The 24337-nt window shown below is 45.2% G+C and overlaps 1 protein-coding gene across 2 annotated transcripts; it reads right to left on the reverse strand.

Annotated features, from left to right (window-relative positions):
* LOC131263419 (neuroguidin-A) lies at positions 1 to 23926 on the reverse strand. 2 transcript variants are annotated; one of them, XM_058265615.1, is made up of 5 exons: positions 23906 to 23926; positions 22659 to 22876; positions 2391 to 2619; positions 873 to 1571; positions 1 to 427 (listed from the first exon to the last, which is right to left on the reverse strand). In XM_058265615.1, exons 2-5 carry the CDS (start codon positions 22665 to 22667, stop codon positions 279 to 281), a joined length of 1086 nt encoding a protein of 361 aa, XP_058121598.1. In that variant the 5' UTR covers positions 22668 to 22876; positions 23906 to 23926; the 3' UTR covers positions 1 to 278. The 2 variants fall into 2 exon arrangements, with proteins under 2 accessions (XP_058121598.1, XP_058121599.1); XM_058265616.1 differs by lacking the exon at positions 23906 to 23926 and adding an exon at positions 22963 to 23720.
* Positions 23927 to 24337: the final 411 nt, after the last annotated feature.

The following is a 24337-nucleotide window of genomic DNA, read 5'->3' on the forward strand; positions in this document are numbered from 1 at the left end:
AACAAACAAAACGTACTCATCAAAATAAACACCGCAAACAGTAACATTATGAACAAAACATCTGTACTAGGACCGATTGCACTATTTTAACAAAACCGGTTAAAAGCTTTAGTTAAACAGGATCTCATGTGAAGCTTTTTGGAACAGGAAGTTGATGAGCTGCTTGAGGCAAAACTTGTATGCTATGTTTATATTACATTTGCCTTTCGCAAAGCTGCATTGAAGTTTATTAATTATTACTGCTTGGGCGACTCTCGTATCCAGGGAATGACTCTCGTTTAACGGAACCGACGCTTCTTACCTTGCATTTTATTCACTTTCGCAGCTTTACGCTTCTTACCACCACGACCGGCTGCCGATGTGGACGGATAGTCGTCATTCAGCACGCTTAAATCGGTGAAACTCGTCAATTCGTCGCCCAAGGTAGCTGAAAAATGTGAAGAACATTAGTATGCAACGGACGGATTGCAAAGGTAATGCGAGATGCGAGTTGCATTGAAGTAAACATTGCCATAATTTGGTGGAAAGCTCTTGGATGCAATCGTTCTTGTATAACACAAGAACATGCGCAATAAGGGTCTGCTGCACGACAGCATATCCTGATAAAGATACGCGAGACGTTGTGTAGAACAGTTTTAAAGCATTAACCCTTTAGAAGCAAGTTTCAAAGTTGGTTGAGAACTAACCATATGTAAAATACTATTTAGATAATTTTAAATAGCTGTTTAGACACGATGACGATAGAATAATTAGGATGAACAGAACAAGTTAAAATGTACATCAGGCTAAACTATTGGAACTGTCCCCACACTCACATGAAAGCAATGTAAACCGTGCCAACACTCATATTCTCGCAAAAACAACTAACTCACCAAGTGTCGTCAGCTTTCGGCTACGGTGTTTGTCCGCCTTCGTGGTCGGCAAGCGGGTAAGGTATGTCTCTTCGAACTCCTCCCGTTCCCGCTCGCGGCGCGATAGAATCTGTTGCGCGCGGGAGCTGCTCGACAGCTCGACCGGCGTGTCGAGATACTCGTCCTTCAGATCCTGTATCAGCGATGAGCCGAGCGCATGCTTCCGTGCTCGCTCCAGCTGTCTGCGGGCCCGATCGGCTTTCGAGTCCTCCTCGTAAGGCATCGATGTCAGTTTCGGTGGCACGTACACGTCCGGCTTACTTCGCCGCCCGGTACCAGCCGCCTCCTCACCATCAGCAGCGTCGACGTCGGCGGCACCGCCGGGACCTGCTGCCTTTTTGCGAGCAGCTTCTTTCGCGCGCTTCAGTTTAAGCATCACCTTCGCGGAGCTGTCCGAGTCGGCACCATCGTCCGAACCGTTGCCGGCGTCCCCGTCGTCACCCGCCGTTTCGCCCGGTTCCGGCATTTGAGACGTCAGATTCGCCGGGTTCGCTCGGAATGAAGTTGGATCGGCTGTGCCCGAGCTGCTTCCGGCGACTGCCGTCTTTACGAGCTTGTCGATCTGATAGCGCAGCTTGTAGTCGATGGGTCGAATCTTCTCAAGCACGGTTCGTATTTCAATCAGTCGATCAATCGATGGATCCTTCTCGATACGGTGTCCTGGAAACAAAATGGGCAGACACAATGAAGACACGGTTGAGGAAAAAAATAACAATGTGATTCAAAGCAAATGCACACAAAACTACAGGTTAATAAAACATCTGTGCGTGAAGGTTAATTTAATATCCTTAACTTTTATAGAAACTAACAAAAACAAATTTGGTTTTGTTCGACGTTGAAGAGTTAAGGTTACACAGTTAAAATGTCACGGTAATAACAGTTTTTCTTCAATTGGGTTTCCAATTATTTTACATTCTAAAAACTTATGGTAGTCAAACTACTAGAGGCCACTTCTTTAGCAAATAGCAAAGCATGTATTTCATTTCAGAAAAGCATTGTTTATCAGTTTATCTTTTCGTTTCATCATTCGAAACTGCATTGTTTATACATTTTTTGTCAGCTTTCGAATAGCGATAATCGCAATGCATCTTGGTTAGTATATTCAGACTACAAAGCGAACATGTATAGTGTTATATGGACAACATTTGCTTCCAAAAATCAAAAAAATTAAATTTAATTAGTCTCAAGAAACACTATTGTTGTGATGTTTTATCGTTCCTTTATAACATTTTTCAACTTTTGCAGAGTGTGCTGAAAATTCAACTCTAACTTCATGAAGGAAGATTTCGTATTTTACAAAATAAATAAGCAGTAGATAGGAATTCATGTATGATTTGACCATTAATACATATTTATCATTCTATCCTGTCGGAAACAATTACCCAAACAGTTCAATCAGTGCTACTACACCAGTTAAAAATATACTAATATAACACTGTCCCAAGCTATTTCAAATATGAGCGATGCATTTCAACTTACCGGAGCATTTCCTCAGCACGACGTACGTCAGATTGATGAGATAGTTCAGCAGCATGTGGTACTTGATTTCCAAAAAGTTCAGCCCATACTCGGTCGACAGTTCGCCGGTTTTCACCCGCTGCAGCATGTTGCCCACCAGGTCGGACACCTGCTTGAAGTTATTGTTCATCTCGTCCAGCAGTCGCAGCGCCTGTGGCAGATCCGGCTGGATATCGTACTCGTCTAATGCCTGCGGAGCGAGCGACACAAAAAAAAACGCGGCACAATCGTTAGCATAAAGCAACGGTGGCAATTTATTTTATTTTCCCCGAGTTCCCTCCTCCGGATTCGTATCGTGTTTTTGTTCCTTTTGTTAATCATAAAATATTCCGTGCCTCTGCCGTGGCACAAGCGATGCTCGATCATCGCTGCATCCTGGCTGGTGAAAAATCCAAATTTCTATGAATTCTTCATCCACCCGACGACGACTCTGGCCATACATCGTCAGCTGCCGCTCGCGATAGTTCACGATATTCGCAGCCACTGAACGATGCCAAGGCGATCCCGGGCTCCCGGCGGGCAGCAATAGCTGCAAAACATTGGCAAACGCCCCGATCGAGTTTGGCAGGACGGTAGAAAAATGGGGAAAAAAGAGGAAACCGCGCGCCGCGTTTTCGATATTAATATCAATATCAATCAAACACGCCGCCCAGAACTCCGGGACCGCGCGGTCCGATGCTCTCTCTCTCTCTCTCATTCGCCGCCCGACTGCCGTTCGACGTTCAATCATGCAGGCGGTTGGCCCTGGCAGCAAACCACCACCACATCGATATGTTATCCGTAGTTTTTCTTCACTTTTCCGACACAGCCGGAGCAGCAGCAGCAGGAGCAGCACAAAGGACTTTGGGGTTTCGATTGGCTCGCGATGCCCGGATGCTGGATGCTCGGATGCATATTTTAGCTCGGTTCGCTCCGTGAAACGTTTTCCCGTCATCGAACAACCGCCTTTTCAGGATCTGCTGTCTGTTTGGCATTGCGAAGGATTGTGCGCGATTGGTAAAACATGTACTCGTCCGGTTGTGTTTTTCATATCCCGCTGTGCTGGACACATGCACAAGGCTTTCATGGGAACGGGAGTGCACAAATGGGAAACAACGGAAAAGTAAAATATAATATAAATATAAAATGGAAGCATTGTTTATCGAGGGTACTTTTCGATAAATCTTTCGATCAAACAGGGGGGATTATATGCCGATCGTTACCTTATTGTTGATGATTTCTACCGGTTTACAAAACCTAATCATTAACCCTCTTAAATGATTATAAATCTTTCCCGTTGCACTCCGTTCATACATTTTAAAATGTTTGATGTAAAATAAATTAATTTTCTTTAAAAAGCAATTACTAACATTCGAAAAAAAAGACCTACACCATAGGACGTTCTTAGCCACGCAAGGCGATCCCACACAGCACTTTCGGAAGTAAAAGGGACGCACTGTACGGGGTTCGTTTCATGCCATAGTCTTTTGATCGCTCGAGCGTGTTGGGAAATATTTTCGCGAGTTTAAAATTGGCCCCGGCCAGCCCGTGGCCAGCCAGCGTTTTATTGCCACCGTTGTGCCGCGGCGAGGACATAATAAAACCGCCCGAAGAGCTCGCGAAAAATGCCAAAAACATAGCGCACAAAATTGTCCCACTCCCGGTCGGGACGCACTCTTGCCGGGAGTAATGCTGTCGAAGCGGCATCAATATAGGGCCGGGTTTGGATCGTGTGGCGGACGGTTTTTTTTTTTGTAAAATACTCTGTTGGAAAAGAAAGTAGAGATTGAAAGGGGTTTTTTATACAAAGAATAAACCAGCAAACATACATGCCACTGGACGGTTGTGGAGCATGATGGATATTTTGCATTTTCTGAAAAACAGATCCCGCAACAACGTACAAGAAAAAAAAAAAAAACGCCAAGCCCAATCCCGTCCGCAGAAATTTGTATATATTCCTCCCCTACCCACCCACCCTTCCAGCAAATATATATTTCGTTTTTATTAAAACACCACGGCCGCCCGAACGATGCTGTTGTTGCGCGGATAAAAGTAAAAATATTACGATTCCAATTTTAAAATATAAATTTTCCCGTCCAAAGCTCCAACTGGGGGGGGGGGGGGGGGGGGGGGGGGGGGTGAAGGGGAAGGACAAATCGTACGTGGTACACGTGTGGCCATCGGGAGTGGACAAGAATTGAACCGAAAAATCACACAACACAGCAGCATCAGCCGGTGGCCGCAAAAAAACAGCAAATCTACCCGGGGAAAAAAACCAAACAGGGATATTGGGGCCAGGTGCACACAGCAATCGAAGTCGAACTACGCCACGCACGCATACGAACGCGCCAGATCCGAATGCGACGCTCGATAGCCGGCCGTACATAAAGGGGAAAACCCGCGCCACCCCTTGGAGCAACAAACGACGATGACGACGACGAAGAGTGGTCAGGACGACGGCCGAGACCGGGATGGACCGCCGTGTTCGATTTTCCGCAACGCCAACACAGGCACTAGACCCCAGCACACCAGCAACGGTCGCCGGGTTTCGACGACCCGCGGTATTATTGATTTATTTCCATTCATTTCGGGATATCACCCGCACTCTGGTGGGATCGCGCGGAGGTGAGCGGGAGTGGGGGAGGGGTCCGGTCCAACGAGCGGGCAGAATTCGGAGGCCACTGATCGGATTTTTTTTAATTCATCCCTCGCGACCCCAGCATTTTCCACGGGAGCGGGAGGTGGTGAGCCGCTTTTCCAATTATCCTCAAACATATATTCACTTCAACCCGAGAAGCAGCTAGCAGAGGCTGGAAAAGGATACAAGAGAGTGAAAGAAAAGGAAACAGATCAACCAACACAAACGCACGCCTTCCTACGGATGACCGCAAAATGAAACGAACCGAAGTGGGAGGCGGACCATGCGGGATGCTCGGTAAAATGAAAACGTACACTCCGCGAGCGGCATCGTGCCCCGTTTCGGCCGCGGAAGCTCGCCAGAGATTCGGCGGTTTCGGTCCAGCGTGTACCGAATATTGGAACATCGGAACGAAATGGACCAACATCCTCTTCGTCGAAACACCCAAAACTAGGCGAACACCCCCCCACGCGTTATCGGCTGGTATGGGGGGGGGGGAGACATTTGCGCGTGTGCGTTTGTGGCGTGTAGGGACATCTGTGTGTGGCCATCGGTTGGCCATCAGTGTTGTCCGACATCGGTCGGCGATTCGGCGGCCGGAAACGGGGCACTCCCACCGGCAACCCGGGGCGAGGTGGAACCAATGGACGATGCACAACGATTTCGGACGCTTCGGGTTGAGATGCACACGCAACGCTGGCGAAAGTGCTACCGCCGCACGTTTTATTAATTAACTCGGGGCTGCTGCAGAGTGATGACGGCTACGTTTATGAAAACAAAATCATCCACCTGCGGAAAACAACACACGTGCGAAAGCGGGAACGGTGCACTCGGCGGAGGTGGGATTTTCGCCGTTTTTATTGCCCTTTTCCGTTCGGCTCATAAATATAAATTGTGTTTGTGCGCAAATGGCTCGCTCGCATTCAAGTATGAAAGCTTTTTGCATTATAGAATAAACTTCAGAGAAATAATAAGAATGGAAAATTACATTATTGCGACGCACTAACGAAGAAATGGCATGTGCGTGTTTGCAAAAACAAACATTTGATGGGATTTAAACACCATTCCACGAAAATTATATGCAGATGACGAAACAGAATTTCCAATTTTAAATTATAATGCCATAACTACGAATTTTAATTTAAAATTTCTCTCTAGTTTGTAAAGCAGTTGAAAAATTACACATTATCTATAGTATCGTCATCATTCATTTTAGAAAAACTAATTGATGAAGCAACAAGGCATAACTGATGGTAATAGACCCAACACTGAAGTAAAAGTATCGTTTGGTAGAGACCTATATGTTGTAACTTAGAATAGGTTAAATCATTCCAAACGAGTTGAGACTTAATCATTATCAAAAGTATTGAATGAGGCAAGGGATTACTGTTTGCAAGAGAATTAATTTGATTAGTTTTAATTCATGAAACATTCCCCTTTTTAAGAAAGAAAATAAGAAAATAGAAAGATTAATATCGAAAACTTTAAATAATAAAAACAAATTGCTAGAATTAAAAGCTCTATTTTCGTTCAGCTTCCATCCTCTTCAAGTGAAACGGGTTTAAAGATGCCTCCCACAGTTTGACACACATTTGCTGCACGCAAGTGGAGTAACACACATTGAAAGACGATCCGATTCCCCCGAGGCAGACACACGGCATCCTGTTTCATGCTCCTATTCAACTGCCGCAGAATGCCTAATTGTGAATCGATTAAATCAATTAAATCTTCTTTCGACCCATTTTGTGCACCAACGGCTTTTTTTGTTGCGAGGAAAGAAGAAACAGTTGCACGAGGGTGTAGAAGAAAAGATACACCAAACGCTGAAGATGACGGCGATGACGCGAGCAAGGTAATGATTTCGAAAACGGTGGGTGTGCATGAGAACCATCCGTGGCATGTGGGACTCGTTAGTTCTTCTGTGTGGCGGTTTTTTTTTGTATGTTTTGTTTCCATTTCTTGTTACGTTGAGATCTCTCAATTTTCTTTCCATACGACACTGTGAGAAATCACACTCCTATCGATGAAACCGGTCGATTCTTCTTCCTCAACACACCATCGCGGACGGAGGAGGACACAGATTCGCCAAGTAGAAGCATGATCAACCAGGCGCCTCCATTTCCACACGTCAAAAAATGTGATCGCGACCGAATGTACGAGGGGTATGGAAAAAAAACATTGCACCTTGCCAGGAAGTAAGAGGGAGTCGGAATGTGCAAGATGAGGTAAATTCCGTATTCACCTTTTTCTATTTTTCTACATTCGGCAGTGAAACCATACGTATGAAATGATTCACCGAACGGATTCTGCACATTTGTTCCTATGGCTCCCGCCTGCCACACACACACACACATAACGTTCCTTCCACTCTATTCCTGCGTTATGGTGTTCTTTTTCTACTCTCTCACCCAAACCCTAGGAAAAATGTCCATCCCCGGTATCGCATCCGCTTTTTTCCTGCGCTCGGGACAATACCTTTCCTTTCCGGCACGACTCGCTTGTGCTGCTGCTGCTGCCTGCCTCCCTCAATGCAAAGCTCCCGTTCCAGCGTGGGAGTTTTTTTTTTTTTGAATGCACACATCACACAACGATACATGCAAGACTGCACTCAGCCTTTAACTTTGAGCCAATCCACTCGCTCCCGCGTTCGTTTGATTTGCAGCCTAAGCGAAGCAATTGGCGTTGTGTGAGCGAGTGCCAACAGGACGGGGGAGTGATCGAAACAAATGGTTGCGCTCGGCAAAAAAAACAAAACAAAACCAACACCGAACACACATGCACAAAGATTTGGGAATCATGGAATGCCGGGAAAAATCGACAGCCGAACGCGACGTGCCGATGATGATGGAGGAGTTTTTGGTGGCCGCCTCCGAAGAGCATCCTATATTCCGGGGCTGTGGAGACCGATTCGGGAATGCATACCCTACTGCTACTAACCCTTGCCGATGTGTGTTCGTCCCGGTTTTGTGTGTGTGTGTGTGTGCTTGTATAGCTGTATCCCCGAACGTCCGCAAATTCGCGTTTTGCATTGAACAGCCGGAAAAAAGGAAAAAACACACAACCAAAAAAAAAACCCTTCCCAGGGATGACCGTCGGGCGGCAATGCGCTTAGGAGTACCTAAAGAAAAAAAGAAAGTCGTTTTATTTTTTTTTAATCCTTTTTTCCTATCGTTCGTCCTTCAAACGTTAAACCATCGCATATCCGCAGAGGGACGATTGGAGCTCGAAGAGCGACGAGGCAAAGATACCTTTTTGCGGGACAATACAACTCCCGGGTTGCATGGAGATGATGCAGGAGGTTGATAAAAAGAAATATGTCAGCATTTTTCTACTTTTCCGATTTAATCGCACACAAAAACACACAGCGAATTTACCGATACACACATTCACATGAGATCAAACAAAGATGTGGCTTTAATATCGAAGATCGTCAAGGGACCTTAAGCAACAGCTTTGAGGGAACCTTTGAGGAACCCCAACCTAATGAGGTTTAACTATAAGCAAACTTGAAGACAAAGGCCACACATACCGTTGCAGCGATCACCTGAAATGCAATAAAAAAAAACCACCCGGAGGTGGAAAAAAGAAATCGTTTCCCCTCCGTTCAGTCCATCCAACAAACTACGGGACCTGTCAATCCGTCTGCGTCCCGTCAAACAAAGTGGACACACATACGCAAAGCGAGGGAAAAAAACGGAAAACCTCCAACCTGTGTTCCATCCACACTGAAACATCCGACCAGAAAGGAACTGGAACGGGGAAAGTGTCCCGTGGAAAAGCTCCCCGGAGTCGCCTGAGGTCTCTTCGGTTATGCTGTCCAGCTAAAGCGCGCCGTCTCTTTCTCACAATCCGTCCATCCATCCATCAAGCATATCCGGATGCACAAATCGACGATGCAACGAAGGGGGGGCGATGATATTGACAGCGAGGAAATAAGGATAAAAAAGTAGTGAAACTCCCCACCCCCCAAGGAGACGAACGAATGGCCAGAGTGTGGTGGGGAAGGACACATAAAAAAAACCCCCCAGGGACACACATACGCGGAACCAAACTGATCCTTTCCCGCTTTCCACACCGATCATCCGAAAGCTTTCGGATGCGGTGGAAAAAAGAAATGGCGAGGAAACGAGAAGCCAAAAATGCGAGCTCCTCCCTCCCATGCCCGTGTTGTGTTGGAAAACGGGAAAATGTACAGCATCAAAAAGAGCAAAACAAAAGGACCCGGACCCGGAACAAATACCAGAAAGAACAGCGCACCAAACCGAACTGGTGTATCGACGAAAAATTTCCCCGGCTCGTGCGGATGCGATGGCAGGCGAAAATCCAAAACGAAAGCGACTGAATTGAAGCCATAGGTTTTTCCTGCCATTGATTCCGACTCTATGATGCTGATGTGCCTTTTTCTTTGGCTTTGTTTTCGTCTCGCTACTTTGCCACCCGTTGCGCTTTCGTTCTTTTTTTCCTCCCGCACACATTTTGCTGGCCATGCAGAACATTGGCACCGTGAAGCGATATACGAAACACATCATAACACGCGAGGCAGGACACGGGCATCCGCACGCTCGCAGCATTTTCCCTGACGCCCTCCCCCAGCCGTGGTTCCTTCTCGGGGTTGGGAGGTTCGTGTCTCCGCTGTGCAACCGGGGACAGCACCATCATCATCAGTAGTGATCGTCATCGTCAGCAGCACATATCATCGCGCGCTATCCTGATGCACCTTTCGATGGTGTGCATCACAAACACAACTGCAGTGCGATCGGTAGATGTAGGCCTTTACCAACCGCCGACGGGCGACAGACGTTCCACGAAGAGTTAGATACAAACCACCTCTCGTCCGGGGGAGAAGTGTGTGTGTGTGTAAGCGAGGCCATCGCATCGAACGGTCGTCCATCGACGAAATTCCGGACGCGCATGCTGCTGCTCCCGTGCGATGCGTGGCCATCGCTTTATGTGCACCCCCTACATAAAAGCCCACACACGCGAAAGTGCCCTCGGAACACAAATCAGTAGCAGCAACTGACCAACCACTAAGTGGGTGGGTGGGAGACGTGGCGGCCAGGGCCGAACAGGACCGACGAATCGGCCTACCGGAAAGCTAAAGAGAGAGAGAGTGAGAGATCGATCGGAGGCTTCCCCGGTTTCGGATGCGAAAGATGAAAAGCTCTCCATGATGCGAATCGGCTGCGGACGAAATTAATTCATTTTCATTTGGACAATGTGTGTTTGGAGAAGGCTTCAGCTGTGTGCAGCAGGGTTTTCCACTTTGGTGGTGCTAATTATTGCCGAATCCGTGGCGCCATAAGTGGATATTGCACAGAATGATTCCACAATGAGGAGGAAAAATCTATGTAACAAACAGGTTTTAAATAAATTTAACATAAACGAAAATGTTTCAGAATAATGACAATGTGTTACTTCTAAATGCGTAATCATTTTTATCTCAGAATAGTTACATATGTTTTATTTTTAAAAGGAAAAAAGCTGATAAACAAACGAGAAAGGTATATGAACAATTTTTAGTACTGCAAAAAAGATTTGCCATAAATCAAATTCCTTAGCGCTCAGTTTCATAAACATGCTCGAACACAAACTAGAAACGCATCACATATCGATTCTTCGGCAACAAGAGACGATACGCATCATCTGATGCTTCCTTCCGATGGTGAAATGTCGCGCATACAGATGACTGATGTCTCGCGACCGAACCTCAACGGGAAATTTGAGAACAAGACCCCGCGACACAAACGAGAGAAGATAGTTGTCTAACGAAAGCATCCGCAGACTACTGAATGTCGTCCCAAAATTTATCGTTTGACATTTTCCGTCCGGTTGCGGCAATCCAATCATCCCTTCCTCCTCCCCACCATGAGTTACGGGAAGCGTGCGGGAATTCGTCCTTGATGGTCACTGGACGTTGGATACTGAAGAAACGAGAGGGAAAGAAGCGAGACGCCAGCGTTGTTTACTTTATCACGCTGCGCGATAAAATTAGCGAAAGAAGATTTAGCTTTTCCGGAGGCCTTCTGAAGGATTCTCGTTAGAATTTCTATTAAAACTTTATTAATCTGTTGGTGGACAATTTACAGGTTGGTTTTTTAACAGGTCACGAGCATCACCAACCGTTAGATGTAATAAGATTTCTCCACAAAAATTAAAAACTAAAAATACTACGTTTCCTTCCTAGTATATCTAGGAGAAAGAACAAGCCTTAAAGATATCAATAGACTTGCTAGTGATTTGTGTACATTTTTCAAATTGACTTAAAAAAATAAAAAACAGCAGGCTTAGCTAAAGTGGCATAACTACAGGCATACGTTTTTATATAGCCGTTTGAATTTACATAGAGACTGAGTCTTTTCAATACTTCATTTTTTATCAAAACGAAACTCAGCTAAATTATCAACACTACCAATTAAAATTGATTTAAACAAAATTCCAAAAACCTGTGCTTGTGAAAGAAACCATCGATTGTATCGCGCAGAACTATTGCAACAAACACATACAGAACAGAGGAAACGAAAGATCTGGTCCTGCGAATCGATCCAACTTGGTCATCAGCGCGCTGAGGGAAGGCCACCGGGCACAGCATCCATCAGTCGAATAACATTTAATTTAAAAAACGTAAAAAAACGCCTGGGGAAAAACGCCTGATGGGCCGAATCCGATCTGTGTGCCGTTCTTTGTCTGGTGGGTTTGATTTTCCTGTCTATCACTATCTCTCTCTCGCTCTCTCTGAGTTTGACCTCCCTTTATGGAAAACGTGAAAACACCATTCCGCTAAACCATTATTCCACTCACAACTCGGCTTTTTCCCTTTTCCATACGAAACGGGGAACTCGGTGAAGGAAGGGCCATCCTCCCCGGTTGTGCAAAGGTTGGTGGGCTTTCCACTGTTTTGTCCTAAAAAACAGACCAAACTTTCCGCCCTCCCCCTACGGGCACACGCTGTAACCATTCTGTGCGCCGTGGAGCAGTGTGCTCGCAATCAATAATCGAGCAGACGATTTGATCGACGGGTTGTACGCGCGCAACATACCAAAACCAGAACCGCGTGAACGAATCGTACCACGCCGCGTTATGTGCGTTCGGTCGTGCGTTATGCGGGTGGCAGATAGTTTTCGCATTTATTTTTCCTATACCCTACCCCCCCCCCCCCTCCATCTCTGTTGGGCCGTGTTTGCCAAATCCCCAACCACCGCGCGAAGGATGGGAAGTTTTAGGTGGGTGGCGATTGAAAAATGTATTCGCGCAACGAACTAACACAACGTTTGTTTGTTGCCATTGCGCTTGTGTGCATTCGGAGAGGAATGGTGCAAATGGAAATTTTGTGTTCGCGAATTTTAACGCGGCCTACCACCACTAACCACCACCCGGGTTGCGGAGTGAACCCCGCCACTGAACCCCCTTAAGACCACCGATGACCCGTCTCACATGCGGTGGGGGTAAAATATTTGAGATAGAAAATATTTTCATCATTCGTTAGCAGGGGTCGCAAGTATCCCGGCCCTTTTGCAGGCGGGAGACGAAAGGTAAAACTGTTTTCCAGAATTTTCCCATCATCGACAGCGGGCGAAATATGCTTTACTTATTGATTGTGGATTTTCGACGCGAGCCGGCCTGGTTCGGGAATTCGACGACTGGCGATAAATATTGGACGAAAGTTATTTTAATGAATTATGGAGATGTTATGTATGGCGTCCGGTTCGTCGCAGGCGCGCCATGAAAAGCCGGGGCAATATTTATCCACGCAGTTCAGCGGGTACTTCTCCCAGGTAAAACAAACGATATGAAGCCACTAACGCAATATCGATTCAAGATAATAAAAAGAGAAACTATGAAGGAATTTTATAGAATAACTATTTCACATCAGATACACCAATGCAGAGGGATAATACACCAATGATGTTACTCATTATTTTAATATGGCAACTAAATTAGCAACATTTTATTGATACGCATGATCGCTGAGCCAGCAAAAATAGAGCAAAACGAAAAAGAGTAGATTTGAACATGTATACATTCTATCTATTTGAATTCGAAGCTGGAAAAGAATAATTAACACCTAATCTTCCATCATGGGTCATTTTTAAATGATTGAAAATCCGGAATACGGATTAGACTATATTTTTTAACAAGATTGCACATAGTAAAAGTACCATTGTGAAATTTTAAATGTTTTGATTCTTTCTTTTTTTTTCAATGCAAGCCATATCAATACAAGACTATATTTTGCAATGGCAATTTAAATTAAATGGTGTTACTTCATCATAATTTTAACTAGGAGCAAAATCGTCGTTTTGACGTTCGATGAAACGAAATAATTTCTTATAATCAATCAAAACTGCTCACAAAACTAAAAATGATGAAACCAACTAAATGGTTCGAAATTAAATAGTTTTTGTCAATTAGCAACACATGTTTTGAATAAACTCGAACATCGAATAAATAGAATGAAGCACGAAACAAATGATTTCAAAATGTATCTTAATATAAACACAAGCATTTAATGACTGTTATAAATTGGTATTAAAATGTATAATTTAAATGGCATCCAACCCCGAAAAAACACAATTCGAATCACACCCTGGAAAATTGGTAATTTTAATTTGTTGGCCACGGTGTAGCACAAACGGACGTCAGGGCAATTTATTATGCACCAAAAATTTAAATAATCACCATCGGCGAAAACAACCAAAATGCATGTGCATCGATCAGCACGTTGTTAACGTGCGTGTACACTTCTCCTTCCTGTTGGTACATAGCGTTAAAACATGTTGGTTGTTTTTTTGTGATTAAAATGTAAATTGTCGGTAGGTCTTTTTAAATTCGGTGGCCAAACTTTTTTCTTCCACACCGCGTTCTCCAACACATTTGCCTCCGTTAATGATATATTATTTACCGACGCAATTTATTCCACTTGCCAAATAATGCACCACCAACGACGCATTTCCATTTAAACTGAAATAATAATAATAACCAACGGGCAAATTTAACCCCCCTGGAATGGGGTCCTTATCGGATCGACAGAAGCCCAACAAAAGCAACAAACACGCACACAATTCCGCTCGATGGTGGAGATTTATGAAAAATATACAATGTTCTCCAGGGTTTCAAGCCACCCCACCACCCCCTTGGAGATGCATTTTGCAGCAGTGCGAATGTGTTGAAACATTTTTTAATCATTTTCCGAAACCACCATCGTGTATCGTTAAACCGATCGCTCGTCGAATATTTAAACGAAAACACGGGAAAAATATTGGTTCGAAAAAAATGGATTTATATAAATGCAAAATGCAGCATCCAATTGGCATCGAACGGTCGCGGGGTGCAGTGCCTAAATGGGGAAGAATGCTGAATCGCGTGGGTTTTGCTGCATCGAACCGAATTGTGCACTGAACACAAAGGCCTAAAGTGAGGAGTGAGACTAACGTGAAACCAAACAAAAAGCTACAAAAGTAAAATGCAAACACGAAAGCTTTCGATATTATAATCTGCACATTCCCAACTTCGAACCAAACACATTCCGAACGACGATGCGCTACCGCGGTAAAGCATAAAAGGACCTGACCGAATAAAGTGAGTCGATATTCTTTTCCGTTTCTTTGTTTTGGAAAAAATATCGCTTTGATGCAGCCGGCTTACCCCGGGTTCGGGTGCAAGCATATCCCACTTATACACACACACACGGCACATCAGCACCACCCACAACGCGTCAGGCCACTGTCATTCTGGCCTCCCTCCCCCAAAATCGCCCACTGACTACCACGCACGGTTTTGCGAATGCATTATATTTTCACCAGATCTATATATACATATTCTGAAACGCACCCATCCATATTTTGCGTACCACCGGCCGAACCCGGTGTTTGCAGTTGCATATTGAATTCGGCCGCTGCATCGGCTTTCGGTGTATCCGGGGAAAATTCGGCACACGAGCCCAAATGCAACGCGAACCACGCACGTCCACCTTTCCACCACCGTTTGCCTTATTATCATGTGTGTGCGTTGAAAGGTGCATTTAATTTTGGGGCTGCCGAATTAAACTCGCAAAAATAAGCGATTTTCAGCAACTATGAAGGGGGTAGGAGTATAACATCCTAGCATTTAAAAAAAAAAAACAACGAAACCCTGACCGGACCACATTATAGCAGGAACGCAATCGGGCGCACAAACAGACGTGCGTTGGGTGGGCTTTTGGGTGCGTGAAATAAACAGAGCAAATTGGAAATGGAAATATGTACGGTTTGGGGACGAAATTGGCCAGTACTTGGTGGTGATAGAGGGCAGCGGAAGTTCCACTATCGATTCCACAGTTAACCTGAAGTGGACGCCAACCTCGATACTTGCGTACAAGGGGCGTACCAAAGGGGGCCAGAGGATGGTTTGCAACAACAAGGAAAACAAAAACCAAACAAATAGTGTACAAAATAGAAATATATAAATTTATTTATACAGCCTTTTTTCCGAACCCTGGGTCGGGAAAACGAGCGGAATGATGATGTGCAGTTGAGCGGAGAACTAGTGCGAAAAAGTGAAATACAAAACACAACACCCATCCGCTCCAACCTGCCTTCTGATCCCCAAAAAGGGATCCCCTCTCTCGCACCAATTGTGCCATACCGAAATGCGAATACGAAATGTAATCAGCGAACGAAAAGCGTGTGCACCCTCACCAACCACCCGGATGGGGGATGAAATATCCACCGATCCACCAGGATTCAGTTTTCGGGGAACAAGTGCGAAAGGAAACCAGGAAAAAGGGGATGGGGTTGGAGGGAGGTATAAAAATAAAAAGCCAGAGAGGGGATATATAGAGTGTAGCAGTAACAGGACAAAGGATTGGACGGATAGGGGCAAAAAAAAATCATGTATGTGTGTTGTGCGTTTTTCCCGGTGCAAAATTGCATTGCCAATGACGTACGACAGGACGTGGAACGGGGGGAAAATGGAGGAAAAGTACCGATCGCCTTGAACCAAAAAAAAAAAACGCATACAAACACACACATCCCTCAACGAGCGAACCGGTAGCAGCTTTTTCCCCACAAAGACCCAACATAGCGAAAGCATCGAGTGGCACATACATACACACACACTGTCACATCGACGGATGGAGCAAAAACTGCATAAATATTGATTGCATAATGAAACAAAAAAACAAACGCGGGAATTCAAATGAATAAAGGGAAAACGATAACTGGGCATTCGGGAACCCCCCTCCCCCTCCAAGGGAAACTCCCCGTGGGAGGAGGAGGAGGGGAAAGATCCGGCCAAACGGTCCGGGTGGATGAATATTCGCGAACCACGCGCGCACGTACCGCGTCCGTTGCATACGCGAAGTTTGCAAAGTACTTTATCCAATTCCATCCATCCATGCACGGAAAAGGAGGCATAAGGCCACTCGCCACACCGTTGGAAGCGCTTTTCCGCCCAATCGGCACCGAATGCTCACCAACCCGGGGTGGGGCCGTTAGAGGGAAGGGAACCAAAGGGAGATCCTTACAACGACCAGGGTCGAAATCCTGTTCGGCCAACAAGGACTAGTGCTGGACTGGAACCGGGACCAGGGGAAGTGGAGGTGGCATAAACGTACGTCGCAGATCACTGCCTGCGTCATTTGCCACCCCTTCACACACACACACACGCACACACAAATACACAAACGAGACATGACCATCAGCCGTCGATACAATGGAGCATTGGGTGTATTGATTTGTTTGCAACTCCCGACTGCAAACAGTTGCATTGTTGTCGTGATGAAACATGACATGTTTTCTAACCCTGCTCCACCCCCGCACCCATCACGCGTGTGTCTAGTGTGTGTTGTTGGCCAGCTTCATGCTGATCGACCGGGAAGTCCGGCTGTCTCCGGGAGTTGAGAAATATTTTATATGTACATTTTTTAGTCCTCCGCTTGTTTCATCCTTTGTTTAACTCCGCTTTACTATTGGCCAATTTTTTTTTTGTCTTTTGGAACAAGGGAAGGCTTGGACAGGTTATACTGGAATTCAACAATAGTTTTAGTGCAAACGAAATATATTCAATTTTGTTTGATTATGAAACGTATAGAAAATGCATCGTGCTATAAGCAAAATAAACGAGAATAATTTTCTATATTTTCAAAATATATTAATAAACATAGTTTTGGAACTTTTGCAAATTCTAGCATATGTTTTGAGACGGATATTAAAAAACAGCATTAATTGCATTATCTATTCCAAAGCAGAGAAGTATAACGAATCAAATGAAAAACAATCAAAAACATTTAACACTTTCTGCTTCGCTAGAAACGTCAAAGGATAATGTGTAGAAGAGGAATAAATGGTCATCTGTAGAAGGTTGGTCTGCAAACTTGACCCACAAAGCTATGGTTCGCTCGACGATCGATAAGCAAACATAGGGAGTAAAACTTCTCACATCTTACACTCCTCCCCACACCGAGAGCCAGAAGAAGCTTACCATCTCCACCGTCATCGCCCAACTAAAGGAAAAAGTAGATAGATACGTTGAAAAGAAAAGGATTTCCCAGGCGGTGCTAGCTCTGCGACCCGTATTATCATCTTCTTCGAGGAACGATTTCATTCACAACATACGAATCACTACGCTGGCGAGTAATAGTAATACTACCAATGGGAGGTACGGTAGTTGTGGTTTTTATGTTCTAGTTGTATGAGCGAAGGAAAAAAAACCAGTGCTTGACTTGATGATAAGAGTCGGCGTTTTTCGCCGGAAAGCATGAACGTCAGGGACCGTGGAAAGCAGCCAATGGAGAAAAAAAATCGACCCACGCTGTTAGTTTTCAACTGAGATGCGCTGTCTTGCGAGAAGCTGGTAGCGTTTTTCCTCGCGTATTTCCTACGTCGTGTTTCGCGTGCAGAAAAGTTAGCACAAACGGTCAGGCCTCGGCATAGTGAAGGAAAACAAGTCGATGATTTTGTACGATTTTTAGCATGTAGGGACACAGAACCGAAGCAGAGGCATAAAGCTTGAAGAAAAACAAGAACACTAAATGGATGATGTTGAATCAGGCGAAATGGCACTCGAATGGTTTCTGATGCGTGTGAAAAAACTGCCTACGAGACGCTGTCTTCCCTGAAACTAAAACGAAATAAACCAAAAGTATTGTTGAACTTAATTTTTGTTCATTTAAGAGTCTTTTACTACGAATTTCAATGATTTACGATACAAAAATATTGCTGCTTTACACCCTACAATGTCTTGTTGTAAAAAAAATAATTTTTAGTTCTGACATTTTTTTATAAAATTCCTAATATATAATTTTGGCAACTTATTTCAACCTTCAAAGTAAGATCACAATCACTTTAAGATCTTGCAAAAATAATGTTCATGTACAAAACTGAATAATTATTTAAAAATTGTTTGTTGTTTTACACAGGGACCAATAACATCTATAAACGAATAGATGTTTGATAAATATTATAAATGTTTGATTCAACTTTGATGAAGGTAATTCGTAACAAAACAAACCAGTTTATTAACCACCAGTTGCAAAAAAAAAAACATCCCCCGTGAAACAACAATTGCGAACAATCCTTCTTCTCCCCTTTTCGATATTCTTGTGGCACAACACATTAACTTTTCATTTGTTTCCAAGTGCGATAAAACTCGTGGCACGTGTGCGTTTGGGCCTAACTATCGGTTTGCTGATGAAACTGAGCTATCCATTCGTCCATTTTCCCGAGCTAGTTACACCGGGTGAGGTTCTCATTTCCGCCTCCCGGCAACCCCACACCCCGAACTCTGCGCCCAACGGATGTCGGGGACTGGCGGCGAAAATTCAATTTTCCCTTCAAACCCAACGCGCAAGAGGGGCGACGTCGCGATGTATTAGTGGTATTAGTTATAGTGCATCGAACGCAAACCGATGGGGTGCAGTAGCCACGAGCCAGCGAAACCCCTCCCGATATTCCAAAACCGGACCTTTTCCGCGGTTCCACCCCTAACGCCCGGATGGACGGGCCGGGAGTTCATTGCCCGATCGAAAGGAGGAAATTGTTACCAAATTAGGACCGTCCCAGGCGTGCCACTAGCGGCGCCGACGGTAGGTCATAAATCAAGACATACGAACAGGCATCTAATCAAGGAAGGAGATATCGAAGGTTTAACTGAAGAGAGTAAAAATGGTAAAAACGCTGCCAAACTGCAGTGATCAATAACGAAATTTTGGTCATTTTCAATTCATTTTTAAGCATAAATGATGTGTCTTGGAAACATAACAAACCTTAAAACATAAAACTTGTAGCTCATGCTGTAAAATAACACCTCATTAAACTTGTGAAGCGAGGTGAAAAGTTAAAAATATTCTTCAGCCAACCCCAAGGCAACAAACTGGATCCGAGCTCGTGGAAAAGATTCGATTGGGATCCGTGGTTGTGCCATTCGTCCCCGAGGACTGCAAATCGTCACCAGATGTGCACAAACTGCCCGTCCACACCGATCCACACCAACACCGGGACAGCGAATGTGCGTGCATAGGCGAACGAACACAACCAACCGTGGTGCGTATCCTTGCTGCGTTTGCCAAACGAAAACATGTCTGTGTGGCCAGGATGAAAATTCTCAACCGCCAGCCAGCCAGACGATCAGCAGGGCAGAGCGCGCTGCGTGTATATGACATTTTCCAATCTTTTACGGTCGCTGTCCGTGTTTTCCCGTCCTGTGTCATGCGACGCACGCACACCACCCACCAGTCGTTCCATTTTGGGACAGTGGCAAACCGTCCGCTCATCGGCCACAACCGTTTTGAGGACGGCCGTAAATCGAAACACAACTGTAACCGGTAGGCGGTGAAAGACGCGGACCTTACGCACCTTACGCACGTACAAACCACCCTCAACAACCCCGCGCGACTGTAAGGGGTTGAAACGGGCGAGCCAATATTTGTGGCCACGTGAGGCTCCGAGCCTGGGACGAACATCGGGTAGGGCATTCATCCTGCCGAACGGGATCGCACCTAACCCTGGGAAGGGAGAAAAACTAGCAGAACGAAGACCCACGGTATGCTCAAAGCACTAGGCCTAGGTACAACGTGCTGGAGAAATGGGTTCTCGATGCACGCCGGAACGAGCGAAATATCCAGCAGCTTCGGTCCACAGGACGACGGGATATTACGAGCGCGAATGGAAAGCCCTGAAGCCCTGGGTTGGACAATCGGGAGGGAAAGTAGCCCGGATTCCCGTTATGCACGGTGCGTAGTGTGTGCGTAACCCTTGCTGCGACCACAGCGAAAAAAAAATCAACCCACACACACACAAGCAGACATTCGTTTGCATCTACGCGACCGTATCCTGCAGCAAGGACGAAGTTTAATAAAAATTCGATCACACTGCTTCTACGGCGTGTGTGCGGATACGGAGGACGATGATGGTTTGCCACGGCCTTACACAGCCCTGCTAGATTTTTCCCGTATGGATATGTGCATTTTTTTTTTTATTTTTTGCCTCAACGTCTCTGCCCCACAATCTCTCCAGAGATGGATAAGCAAGAAAGGACGTCCACTCGGGACCCGGTGTGTGTGTGTTTACGTTTGCATGCCCACTCTCCGTCGACCGTCCTATGCCAACAGCGAAGGAGGTTGAGCAGCAGTAGCACCAGCACCATTCGGTCGGTTTGTGTTGATGATCTTTTCCACCGTAACAAACGATTTTTTTGTTGTTGTTCCAGACCGTTTCAATGAGTGTGCACGCGTGTGCTGCTGGAATTACAGCGACGGACCAGCAATGTTCACGAATTGGCCAGCAATTCATCAAAGTGAAACGCCAGACCGAGCTCCGGGGCTGGACGTACCGGGTGGTTACATCGAATTGATCAATCAGAAAGCCAGTCGCATGAGGTTTTGTCATTCGACATCCGAGTAAATATGAAAACTCATACACCACAAGTAAATTGGACCCAAACAACTCGCCAAACTGAAAGAAATGGGAAAGAAAATGCAGCAGTAGATTGGTAACAATTACATTCCTCAATTTCGGGCAATTAAAACAAATGAGAAATGCATATAAAATGGAATTTATATGAAAACCAACATAAACAAGCGCCTAAGTAAATGAAACAAATCGAAACATGAAGCAATCAAACATAGAATTTCTGTAATTGTAATTCTTATTGTTGCAGATCTAGCAATCATGATTATAATATAGAGTTTACGCTGGTGAAAGACATTATTTTAATGGAATATTAACCTTACGTGATGTAAGGCAAATTTGGGCTAAAATGTAAGATTTTTTCTTACAACGCATATTTTAAGAACATGCAACTTAACCAATGGTCTTTTTTACCATCTAAATGTTGTGATATATTTGCATCATCAGGTGGAAGATATTTTGAAAATGTTTCCGATAAGTCAAGGAATTATTTAAAGAATTGAACAAGTACCGATTAAGGAATATCAATATTGTAATTTTTACTAATCTAAGCCAAAAAAGCCTAAAACCCCTTCTTACATCAGAGAAGATAAGATAGAACCTCACGAGTTTGTTTTCTTATCTTTCAAAACACTATCTAATTAAAATTGTACCTTGGAAGATGAAGCTAGGATGGACACTGTGTTGGGCTTCAGAAGTTTAAACACAACATTAGAACACACCTGCCGAAACCATTCCATGACAACACGTTAGCGAGCAGAGAAAAATCAGACCAGAACAAACAGCACCGTAAGTGATGTATGCGTCGCTCAGCTGAGGCAAATTGCAGAAAAATTACACTGCCCCTCGGGGGAAACTGCCTCGAAGGACACAAATCTGGCGTCCCATCAGGACCGAAATATGCATCACAGCAGGCCGGAATATTGCCATACGTTACCAATTTCTGAAATGAAGACCGGTTCGCTTTAGTCATGGGCGAGGAGAGCACGGTGAAGTTTTGATTCCATCTCCCTTGGACGAAAACAACGAAAAAAAATGGAATCCTTTCGAAAAAAAATACCAGGGATTCTAATAAGATAGGATGGAATGCCCTTAATCAGACCGGCGTGGACAGAGCGGTCTGCCGCGAACAAGATGCACCGTCGCCGTCGTTGTTCCGGGTTCTGCTGCCAATGCTGAGGGATTAATGGCCGCAAACGGAGCGCAGGACACCACGACACGTTGGAGTCCGCGAGCGCGGGCACGGAAAAGATACGACAGTTTCCCGAATAATGCATGGCACAAAAAAAGGTTCTATTTCCATTAACCGACTTGAAGGGGGAAGGAAAAAACTCAGCCATCCCCCGGCGTTTCTTCTGCCCGTGCGCCGAACTTGCCCAACGACGTAGACGACGGAACTCCTAGCTACCTTTTCCACCCTAGCCTCTACACCCCGTCGAACCTGATGCCGTACCGGGCCTTCGCTTTCAACCCCTCCGGAAATATTGTTTCCCTTCCGACCAAGGGTCCCGCGATCCCCTTGCCATGTGTAACCCCGGGACACCAACACAGCGAGCATTTGAACAATCCATTCTACTGGCACACAATACACCGGGACCGCTCGGATTCCCGCTCTAGTGTGATGCAAGGAAAAATAAAATATGATGTATGGAAAAGCGGTAGGCCACGCTGCTCCAGAGGAACAATAACGAATCCGTATCCTGAACCTAACCCATGCTGTCTTTCATTTACCTGCACCATTTTTAAAACTGTGTATGTGTTGCGTCGTTAGCCGGGAAAAGGGTCTCTCTCCTTGCGTTTTCCTTTCGCGGCTTCCGCTGGATTGGTTTCCTGTTTATGAATGTCGTTTCTTCGTGCGTACTTTAAGGACACTTTCAGTCCTCCTTCCGCTGGACCTCGGGCAGCAAAGTACACCCGCCCGTCCGCTTACACTCCCGTTCTTTTGCTTCCTGCGCACATACACCGAGGAATACAGGATTTAGTTGTTCCAGTTGACACTGTGTGTGCTTTTCGCGCGGCGTTTATTTATGTTTACTTTCACTAAACTCGTAACCAGGCAAAGTTGGCGAGCATGCTAACTGCGATGCGAAGAGCAGGGTTGTTAAATGCGGTACTTAAAATGCGGTAGCTTTCTTGAAATTGCAATATGATTTTGAAATATTGTTTCGTCCGAATGGTAAATATTGCGACGCCTGAAGGACACACGTTTTAACTGACTGGTTACAAAATCAAAACAAATCACAAATCCACAACGCTATCCATGAAAGACCGGATTACTTAGCAAATGTTGGTTTCACGAATTAGTGCGCTATCGACGAGCCACTGTTGTCAAGTCATAACTTCGCCGTAATTCTATTCTAATTTCAAATGCCGTAGCGCACAGTCCAATCACTGGAATGGCACAGGAAGCAGAATCCTTTCCAGAGACACGGCACACACAAATTCAGCAGCCGCAAAAGCAGCAACAGCGGCAACCCGAAAGAGAGTCACCGTTTCGCACGTCAACCTTCAACTTCAACTGCGCTACGATTGATCCGCGTACGGTGGTCGCAAGCGATGAAAAGGATCCCTCTGCCTTCCAATCACACGCGCAAAAGGACACTCGAACGCGGCGAAACACACCGACAAACAAGTGACAGGGAAATGGACGCGGAGTGAACGCGAGAGCGAGCACGTGCACCACCGGGTGCGAGAAAAGGATCGAGCTCGGATTTACGCGCACCAACACAAACGCAGTGGGATCGCGAAGTCCTGGCGTATTTTTTCCGCGAACTAGCTGTACTTGTGCACCTTTTTTGCGGCCCTTCGTCCTTGCCGTGGCACACGACGCACACAAGTGCGTACCTTCGCGAACGCAACCGCGACTACATACGCACGGACGGACGAACCGGACGGGGTGTATCCTTTTCTGGTTGACGGTCCCGTCGTTGCCAGGAATGGGAACAGGAGTATCGGTCGGAAAAGGATATTGCACGAACAGGATGAAACCGATGCCGCAACGACGGCGCTACGCGTGTGTATGGTATGTAAACAAACCGAACAGAAACAATGTGCTCGGTGGATGTCACACTTGACAGCATGGATCGCGATGTGTTTATAAGCTGCAAGGTGGGTTCTTCACTCAACTGCAACGTGCTAATCTAAATTTAAAAAGTAATTAGGTAAATTTTAATTCAATATATAGTCCACACTATTTCGGATAGCTACTAAAGCTCATTTTATCTTTGTAGAAATTTCTGAAAAGACAGACAGGAAATTTAAAATTCAAAATCAATTTGTTGGTAATAAAGTCGCGGGCAGAAGCATCTGGGTTTCACCTTAACAATCTCCCTTGTGTGTCCTACTTGTCGCGAGTTTGTTCCACTTATTTCATTAAAACAAAAAAACAAAACTTTCTATGTTTATCGCAT

This window comes from Anopheles coustani, chromosome 2 (assembly GCF_943734705.1).
Source record: "Anopheles coustani chromosome 2, idAnoCousDA_361_x.2, whole genome shotgun sequence".
In the NCBI taxonomy this organism is placed as follows: Eukaryota; Metazoa; Arthropoda; class Insecta; order Diptera; family Culicidae; genus Anopheles; species Anopheles coustani.

Coding starts and splice junctions, on each gene's coding strand:
- LOC131263419 (XM_058265615.1), bottom strand. Junction 1,572..2,390: donor CGTGCTGAGGAAATGCTCCG/GTAAGTTGAAAT, acceptor TTTTGTTTCCAG/GACACCGTATCGAGAAGGAT. Junction 428..872: donor CCGAAAGCTGACGACACTTG/GTGAGTTAGTTG, acceptor CACATTTTTCAG/CTACCTTGGGCGACGAATTG.